The sequence below is a fragment of the Brachionichthys hirsutus genome, chromosome 23 (assembly GCF_040956055.1).
Source record: "Brachionichthys hirsutus isolate HB-005 chromosome 23, CSIRO-AGI_Bhir_v1, whole genome shotgun sequence".
Taxonomy (NCBI): Eukaryota; Metazoa; Chordata; class Actinopteri; order Lophiiformes; family Brachionichthyidae; genus Brachionichthys; species Brachionichthys hirsutus.
In genome coordinates this window covers 2168196-2178401 of record NC_090919.1, presented here as the reverse complement: position 1 = coordinate 2178401, position 10206 = coordinate 2168196, and the positions used below count along the sequence as shown (strand labels likewise).

General features: G+C 48.8%; 1 protein-coding gene across 1 annotated transcript in view; it reads left to right on the top strand.

The window, feature by feature from the left end:
- Window positions 1-280: 280 nt before the first annotated feature.
- The window catches only part of pcdh7b (protocadherin 7b), a 74464-nt gene continuing 64538 nt past the window's right edge, over window positions 281-10206 (top strand). The window contains exon 1 of the mRNA XM_068756082.1: window positions 281-3355. Within this exon, the coding sequence (XP_068612183.1) occupies window positions 281-3355 (3075 nt within the window). The remainder of the gene's footprint in view (window positions 3356-10206) is intronic.

Below are 10206 nucleotides of genomic sequence, written 5' to 3'. Positions count from 1 at the left end.
ATCTACTAAAGCAGAAAAAAAAGCGCAACTAACAACCAGGGACGGAGGAAGCAAAGCAGCGAGAGAAGCCGAGAGCTCGTTTAACTTGCTGCTCGTCACTGCAGCGGGAGCTGCACGGAGCGGTCCGGAGGATGAAGTCTTGCTCATCCCGCAGCAGAGCTTTGATTTTAATGAAGATTCTCCTGCATGCCCGGATAATCCCGGAGTGATTCAGATTTGTAGAAGAAAAAAAAAGATTTTTCCCCCCCAAGTCTAAGTGGACATTTCCCAGGGGAGCACAATGAGGACTACTGGCGCAGTGGACTATTTGTACTATTGCATGCTTATCCTGCAGCTCGTCCATCAGCCCGCTGCCAAACAAGTGCTCCGGTACCGTCTGGCTGAGGAGGGACCCGCCGATGTCAGAGTGGGAAACGTAGCTGCCGACCTGGGCATCGTCGCCGGCTCTGGAGAGGTGACGTTCACCCTCGAGTCGGGCTCAGATTTTTTCAAAATAGACAACATCACAGGTGAGCTCACCACCAACGAGAGGCGCATAGACCGGGAGAAATTACAGCAGTGCCAAATGATATTTGATGAGAATGAGTGTTTCATCGATTTCGAAGTGTCCGTCATCGGACCGGCTCAAAGCTGGGTCGACCTGTTCGAGGGCAAAGTCATCATATTAGACATAAACGATAACACCCCGTCCTTCCCCTCCCCTGTCCTGACACTGTCTGTGGAGGAAAACCGACCCATTGGAACCCTTTATCTGCTGCCCACAGCCACAGACAGAGATTTTGGCAGAAATGGAATAGAGAGATATGAGCTTATCCAAGACAACGGGGAGAACTCGAGGCGTTTGGGCTCTTCTGGGGATTCGTACTCCGGGAAGAGGAGATTTGACGAAGGCGCGAGCAGGAGCAGCGTCTTTGAACTCCAAGTTGCTGACACCTCTGATGGAGAGAAGCAGCCTCAGCTCATCATTAAAGGGGCCCTTGATAGGGAACAGAGAGACTCCTATGAGCTCACCCTGCGGGTGAGGGATGGAGGAGATCCCCCTCGCTCCTCCCAGGCCATTCTCAGGGTGATGATCACCGATGTGAATGACAACAACCCCCGGTTCGAAAAGAGCGTGTATGAAGCTGACCTGCCAGAAAACAGCTCGCCTGGCTCCCCCATCCTGCAGCTCAAAGCGACAGACGCAGACGTCGGGGTCAACGGTCAAATAGAGTACGTGTTCGGGGCAGCCACTGAGTCAGTAAGGAGGCTACTGAGGTTGGACGAGAGCACAGGGTGGTTGAGTGTCTTGCACCGCATTGACCGTGAAGAAGTGAGCCAACTGAGGTTCACAGTAATGGCCCGCGACCGAGGCCAGCCGCCCAAAATGGACAAGGCCACTGTGGTGTTGAACATCAAGGATGAGAACGACAATGTTCCCGCTATTGAGATACGGAAAATTGGACGCATTTTCTTAAAAGATGGGATTGCCAACGTGGCTGAGGACGTTGTGGTGGACACGCCCATCGCCTTAGTCCAGGTGTCAGATCGCGACCAGGGGGAGAATGGCATCGTGACCTGCACAGTGGTTGGGGACGTGCCCTTCCAGCTCAAACCGGCCAGCGAGATGGAGGGTGAACAGAATAAAAAGAAGTATTTCCTCCATACATCTGCGCCGCTGGATTACGAGGCCACACGGGAATATAGTGTGGTCATAGTGGCCGTGGACTCCGGAAGCCCCAGTCTGGCAAGTAATAATTCTCTTCTTGTCAAAGTGGGCGACATGAACGATAACCCCCCTGTCTTCAGCCAGAACGTTGTGCAGGTGTCATTTCCAGAAAACAACGCCCCTGGCGAGAGGGTAACGACGGTGGCAGCCATTGATGCAGATAGTGGGAAGAATGCTGAAATAGCTTATTCCCTTGATTCGTCAGTAAGTGGGATTTTCTCCATCGACGCAGATAGTGGCGACATACGAGTAAACACCATTCTGGATAGAGAGCAAACAGAGCGCTACGAGTTCAAAGTGATAGCCAAAGATAAGGGCATCAACACCCTCCAGGGCTCTGCGACAGTGGTTGTCCTTGTGGCCGATAAGAATGACAATAAACCAAAATTCATGCAGGATGTCTTCACCTTCTACGTCAAAGAGAATCTTGAACCAAACAGCCCCGTCGGAATGGTGACAGTCATCGACGCAGATAAAGGCCAGAATGCACAGATGAGTCTGTTCGTTGAGGAAGAGGAGGACATCTTCTCAATCGAGAATGAGACTGGGACTATTTTCTCCACTCTGTCTTTTGATCGCGAGCAGAAAACGACGTACACATTCCTCGTAAAAGCCGTGGACGGGGGCGACCCACCCAGGTCAGCCACCGCCACGGTCTCCCTTTTTGTCATGGATGACAATGACAATGCCCCGACAGTCACATTCCCGATCAACAGCTCCTACACCCTCCTGCCTCCCTCCAGCAACATTAGAACTGTCGTCAGAACAGTCATAGCCACTGATTCAGACACCGGCATCAACGCAGACCTGAACTACAGCATCATTGGGGGCAATCCCTTCAAGTTGTTTGAGATTGATGGAGGCACAGGGGTCATTTCACTGGTGGGGAAGCTGGAGCAGAAACATTATGGCCTCCACAGACTAGTGGTCCAGGTGAATGACAGTGGCCAGCCTTCACAGAGCACCACCACCCTTGTGCACGTGTATGTTAATGAGACTCTTTCCAATTCCACCGTGGTGGAGGCCCAGGTGGCTAAGAGCATTGGCACGTCTCTCAACACCAACATTGCCGGTGACCCAAACTACGATCTCAGCAAACAGAGGCTAAGCATTGTAATCGGAGTAGTTTCAGGCATCATGACAGTCATCCTCATTATTCTAGTTGTTGTTATGGCCCGCTACTGCCGCCCCAAGAACAAGAACGGCTATGAGGCTGGCAAGAAGGACCACGAGGACTTCTTCACACCACAGCAGCACGATAAGTCCAAGAAGCCCAAAAAGGATAAGAGAAAACAGAAGTCCAAGCAGCCGCTCTACAGCAGTATCGTCACCGTGGAGGCCTCCAAGCCCAACGGGCAACGCTACGATGGCGTCAACGAGAAGTTGTCGGACAGTCCCGGAATGGGCCGCTACCGCTCGGTCAACGGAGGTCCGGGGAGCCCGGATCTGGCCCGACACTACAAGTCCAGTTCGCCACTTCCTACAGTGCAGCTTCACCCACAGTCGCCTACGGCGGGTAAAAAGCACCAGGCAGTTCAGGACCTGCCCCCCGCCAACACCTTTGTTGGCACCGGAGATAACATTTCCCTTGGATCTGACCACTGCTCCGAATACAGCAGTCAAACCATCAACAAGTACAACAAACAGGTAAGAAGACACATCTCCATATTCTTTTTCCTTTTCATCCAACATTCCTAAATGTCCTCCGTTTCCTCCTCTTAGTGTTCTCTCTACCATAATGCTTTCTGACAGGGCTATTCTCAGTAGTCGTGTTGCCTTTATGGTGCTAATGTGTGTCAAGTTAGCTGTATTGATCTGTTGTGGTTTGGAGTGCCATTCACATGTAGTATTGAAAGGGAAGGAGCAGATTTCGCTCATCGAATGACGGTAACCGGTAACTCTGCGCAACATGGCTAACTCTGATCCCAAATGTGTGTTGAAGTGGTCTTTCCTGTCAAAGGGTGTAATAACCGCTAACCTTGACAAATATGCATGAGAGCGGTCCAGACGGCTCGCATAAGGGTTTGGTTTGCGGTTATTTTATTTCATCGCAGAGGTGAGAGAGGCCGGCCACATCCCCCCCCCCCCCCCCCCCCTCGCCCCCCTAGCCATGTCAAGCCCTGCCCTCTATCAGTGACAAGGCGGCCTTGTCTTCTTAGGAAGGCAGAAAAAAAGAAGCCCAGAAGAGGATAAAAGAGAAAGGTAGATGCAGCACAAATGTGGCTTTGTTAGACGTGTGAGTCAGCGCTGCAGTCTGGGCTTAAGTGGGAACATCTGGCCAGGAGGTTATATGAACATTCTTCTGCATCGATTCACTGGCTGAGCGGTGAAATCAGACATTTTTATATCATCCCTCATGCCTCAGCTTCATTTACTCACTTATCTTCTTTTTTTTTACTTCATGTAAAGTATAAACGTCTGTCATTTCCTTTTCCATGCTTTTCTTCTTCGTCACCCTCATCCACCCTCCAGCTCTTCTTCTCCTCCTCCTCCTCCTCCTCTCACTAACCCCCTTTCTTCTATTTGAAGTGCTGGGAAACAGAGGAGGTGGCACGATGTGATATTCAAATTCCAGGAAATGTTTTTCATCTGGTTTCAACTTTTTCTTTATTTTATTTTTTTTGAGGGGGGGGGGGGGGGGGGCTGTGTTTCTTCTGGTATCTGCAACAACAGCGAGAAATTAAGCTGATACATAATGAAGATGGCCGATTTGCGTTTTCAGGCAAAAAAAAAAAATTACACTCGTTTTATGTGTTTTCTATGAAAGTCTAATGAATTATTGATTTAATTTTTTAACTTGATGTCAGCATCACTCCTTTAGAATTCTAGTGTGCCGCTGTCTCCCCAACATGGCTGCATTATTCAGTTTTTTCATGTTTTTTTTGTGTGTTCTTCTTTCTTTTCTTCTCTAGATACGTCTTTGTTCGTGTTTTTCTATATTCCATCCCCGTCACCTTCTCCACCCCTGAACTCTCCTTTGGTCCTGTGCCATATATATCTTTGCATTCATTGCGCCCACCCACCCATACGTCTTTCAGCATCTTGCCCCTACCTTTTTTCTTTTTAAAATATCCACTCTTATTTCGCTGCAGCCCTCTCGCTCTCCCTCCTGCTATAATTTCACTCCCCTTTGACCCTTTTCTCTCCCCTCTCTTCCCCTTCTCCGTCTCCAACAGCTTGTAATAGGGCCTATTCGCCGAGCTGCTTCCCAGAGTGTGAGGAGTGCTGTTGCTTTCGGATGTCTCCTGCATAATTAATGAAGCACTCCATTTGGTGCTGCGGCAGCAGCGTGTATTGTGTGTCGCTATATCCTCCACTTATATTATATATATATATATATTTATTTACTCTCTCTGTTAATGCTGCTGTAATTTTTACGAACAGGTGCATTTGTTATAATGCGTTTTCTCGTGCTGCTAAAAGTGAAATTGATTCGTGGAGACAATGTTCAGCGGTCCATTCCTCAATATCCTCCACGTTTATTGTGCGTTAGCTATTGAATACACAATTACTGGTCGGGATAAAATTGCCATTTGTAACCCACTCAGGAAATGGTCACTGTTGATTAATTATGTTTGGGGGTGAAGAGGGCGAAATGTAATGGCTGCACAAGAGAACCACAGCGAAGAGAAGGTGTGTTCCGGTTATGACATTAAGCTGCCACCTCTATATTAGATTAAGTAGTGGAGTGGTCCTGCTCTGGATTCTAAGGGATGGTGCAGCTAAAAATATTCGCTGCTCACAGAAGTGTCAGCAGCTAAGCATAATAGAAGCACTCCGATTTGTTTAATTCGGGGAGCAATTTACAGAAAGCAAGACACCGATGACATTTAGTCTTATGTTTTCTGTTCACGCGGTATTAATATTTTGGTCTGTTGAGATTTACAAGTCGTACCCGGTTTAGTTGACAAGCCGCGAAGTAGCGACACCGTATTTTCTTTTTGCATTATTTCACGTGTCCACACAAAACACAAGCGCAAAGTAGACAACGCGAACGACTCACACGCCGATGCTAACTGGATGAGCGAGACGAGTTTAATATCTCATGTATGCTCTTTGTGTTTTCTGAACGCAGAGCTCCTCCAATATGTACAGTACCGGTACTGTACTGTGTTTATGGATCTTGTTTTTTATTTTATTTTTATTTTTTTGAGGCTAGAAAAGGCTTATTTTATCAGTGAAATAATGAAAATAATGGCAATTTACATACATACAGCAGAATCCTGCAATACAGTGACATATGTAATATTAAAACGGAGAGTGAAAGAAACATCAGATCCTCAATACCTGAGCTAGCTGCGTTAGCATCCATGTCAGCAGATTATGAAGAGATGCTCCGTTTCCGTTGCTCTGTGAGACGGGCACAAGAAAGACGGCCCTGTTAGGGGCTTAAAGAATGGCTGCTACCATTTCGCGGGAGTGGGTTGCGCGGCGGCGGGGGGGGGGGGGGGGGCGACGACACACTTGGGGGAGAACAGTGATGACCATTGACTCTGAGGTATCAGGTTCGGTCCTTCTCTCTCATCACCCACCTAATAGAACAATAACCACATAGGCGGAACAACTCCTCCAGGTAACCAGGCAACTGAGGAAGTTTATCCTTGAGGTGAGCCTTTCTTTTGAGCCCACCAGGCGTTTAAACAGTCATTAAGCTGAGATAAGGCTGAGGGAGAAGCCAGCGTGTCACCACAGCAGCTGTCGAGGGCTTTAACAATAGTGGCAACAGGCTTCATACTTTAAAGGCTCCTGCAACTTCTTTGATTGCATCTCAAGTAGTTTTTGTTTTTTTGTTTTTTGCAGCATTGCAACTCCTTTTAATGCATACGATCATTCGTTGATGCTTAGTGCCTGCACTTAAAAAAAAAAACACTTAACTGTATACTTGGCAGAGGCTCCTGCTCCATCTGATGCTGTGAAATAACGGCGTCCGACCGTAATGCAGTGAGTAATGAAATAACTTCGCCATTGAATTAGCACAAGCCATTGGCTTTAGTTATGTCATTGCGCTTCAAAGTACCATCCGTGCCCCAGGGGGATGACTTCTACTCAGCGGTTAGCCGCAGCAGCATCCTCTGTTCCTGCAGCGTCATCCCGCAGGGCAGGGCGAACGCTGTGGTCCGTTCACTCCTGCTGGCTGATGCAAAGCAAGCAGAACCAGACGTGGCCTTCAACCCCGGGTTCTGCTGCTGACCTGCCGGGCTCTGGCCGGTTGTAGCTCGATTTGCATCGTGCAAATCCTCACAGGGCTAACAATAGATCCACGCAAATGTATCTGACCGAGTGGCGTTTGTAGCCGAAGCGCAGGACGCGACCGACCTTCAAGCTCTCGGGAAAACCGACATGAAAATCCACTGCTTTGCTTCTGGCCTCATTTACTTTACCCGACAAAATGTATCTGCCTAAACGCCCATGAAAAGCCACAAGTGACTCCGCAAAATTCATTTCAGGTGTGAGGACACAACAGAATTTAAGATTGAGTCATCGTGTCAACAATTCCCAGACCTCTGGGTATTCTTCTCCGGCAGCTGTCGCTATTTGTGATGCGCAGGCACAAAATCCCCCCCCCCCCGTTGGATCCCGTGTGATTTTATCTTGATCTGGCAGCCATTGAAGCAAATAAGGTAATTACTTGATAAGAGGTTCCACATGTTTGGTTATCCCCTGAGGTCTGTGTCCGATTGGACAGGTAGGCTCTCGCTTGAAGAAGCTGGAGGAAGGAGCCCCCGCGTGTGGAAAAACCGCAGGAAACAGTTCAATGCAGGCAGCCAGGGGTGGCAAGGGGGGCAACGCAATTCTGAATGCTCAGTGGGAAATTAAAACATCATTATCTATGCTGGTGGCGCTTGATATTTAAGTTTGCAGCATTTTGTAAATACCCGCGAGAGAAGGAAGGTAAAGAAGCGCCGCCTCTGCCTCGACTTCGATCCAGATGAGATGTCAAAAAAATGGCGGGAAGGGAGGGATCGGCCTCGCCAGGATGAAGCTGATTCAGATCTGGAGATCTGCCTTTCCTGTGGCAATATCACACACACACACACACACACACGCCGCGGCACGGGCTTGTTTTTCATAGCAATTGTTAGGAGTTTGTACAGTAAATCGACTTTTACGAGGCTCCCAAGCTCTATGATGTGCTACACAAGCCCCGCTGATTTGGCTGCAGCCGTCCTCTCGTATCGACTCCGGATGCCACGAGCAGCTCAACGAGGGCATCACTTCGCTTCGCTGCCGTACGACCCCTCGGGAACAGCCTCCTGTCGACGCGCCGCGGCGCAACACAGACCCGACACGAGGCTTCGTGTTTGTGAGACTAACGGCTGCAAAGCGATGCTGTTTTGTTCTGCGTTGACGATGCACCTTATCAAAGTTGCAATGACGCCTTTAAGAATCGCTTCCGTAACGGTGCGATTCTTCCACTGTTGCTGTGCAGGAAAGGTCACGGACCAATCGCACGCTCAATTCCCATTCAAAGAGGCACTTTTTTTGGGGGGGGAGATCCTCTTGATGGGCTAGGTTTCCGTTGTAGAGCAAGCATCTCCACGAATCACGCCCCGTCCAGTGTTGGTCACATGGGGTTCAGGGGTGTCAATTGAACCAGCAGGGGTCAGCCCCCCCCGATCCATAATTCACTGCTGTTTGTTCTGGCTGCAAAATGCAAGCTTACGATTCATCTCCCAGACGGACAGGAGGAAGATCCTGGACTCGGTAAAACCGTGCAGCTCTGACAGCTTCTCAGGCTTAACGGTGTAATCGAAGTATACTTAATAGATACAGCCTTTCCCGTACAAATGGATTTTTCTACGGAAGGACCAGCTCTCTCTCCATCTCTCTCTCTCTCCGCGTAGACTGACTTTAACCCCCTCTCTTTTATTAAGGAGCTGCTAAAATTTAAATGCACTGAAGCCTCCTGACTGCACAGGATGCATTAAGACGAGTCCAGGATAAATAATGCAACCAACGGCGTTGCCTTTTATTGTCTGAAGGATATAAGTTTCTATTAGCAGGCAGCGGCGGAATATAACGGATACGACTTGGGGCGGGGCGGGATAGGACAGCTTGACTGTTTCTATTAGCTCTGTTCTGGCGTGGATCCCACCGTGTGGCTGCGTGAATGTTTGTGCATGTGTATTCAGCAGGCATACGTAGCGGATGTGCGTGCGTAGGTGTGTGATAAAGTGTGTTGGTGTATGATGTGTGTGTGTGTGTCTATCCTGTGAGGGCTGGCGAGGAGAGCGAATGGAGGCCCCCCCCCACAGTTCATCCCAGTCGCCGGGCACACGCATGTGCATCATTGTGTTTGTATTTGTGTCTGGTTAATATGCCGTCTTCACACAGCACAGAGGTGTTGAGCACCCGAGGGCTGGAGCAGCACTTTATCTTCCGCCGTTCAAAAAGCAGGGACAGATCTACGCCGATGACGACCTCGAGCGAAGGATCGGAAGCTCCTTCGCTCCGTCAGACGTATTTATCGCAGGGCCTTGACTGACAATGTGGATTTCAACCCTCCTTAGTAATTTTGAAGCTCGGTTCACTGCAACGTTACCGAAAATTTCAAAGTGATCCAGAATCCAGGATCTCTTCTGGATCATCACCAAAATGCAATCAACTGTTCCTGGTAACAGATGCCCAACATTCTCCAAGAATTTCATCAAGAACCATCCATAACGTTTATCTTGCTAACAAACAAACCAGTGATGACATAACCGCCTCGGCGGAGGTCAACATTAGCATGGAGGAGCTTCAGGAGCTCACGTCTGGGTCGGGCGAGCCATTAACCCGGGCTGATGGCGCTCGTCATTGGACCGAAGAGTCCGCCTGCCTCCCGGAGAACGAAGGTCAACTGGGGCGGCCGGGGAGTTTATGAGCAGCCTCGCCAGGCAGCTGTTATCAAATCAACAAAAGTACGACGTCCGGCCAGAGCATGTTTGAAAAGCCTAAATGTTCAATTCGCCGCCTCCTCCCTGCGCTTTGCCGCTGCTCATTTATCACGCCGCGAGCGGCAACATGGGATTAAATTGAAAGGAGAACAAGGTTACAGCCTTGGTAGAGCTTACGATCACCAAGAAGCAGATGAAGACAGATGCGTCCTGGCAGCGCTCCGACCTCTGAGACTGAACGCTGTTATTATTTTCAGGTTTTTATTTTGTATGTCCAAGATCCGCAACACAATTAATAACCGGATGTTATAGAAATCACCCGTGCATTTATTGAAAAGGAGGGTAGGGTCCAGTAAACACTTTGTTACTCTAATGTTAGGCTCTTGCGAACTTGTCCATTAGAGACTAGTCACTTAACTACAGTTTTAATGTGCTTTTATACACTCGTATTGTTTCACGCTCCACGTTAGCGCCATGGCAACACATAATTTTAACACTGGTGGCGATGAAAGGGAGGCTAAAAAGGTTTGGTGAATTTCAAGAGACAGGAAAAAACCCTGATTTCAGGCATTAACAGAAGAACAGTAAATCATTTCCATTATTATTGTTGATATTAAACAT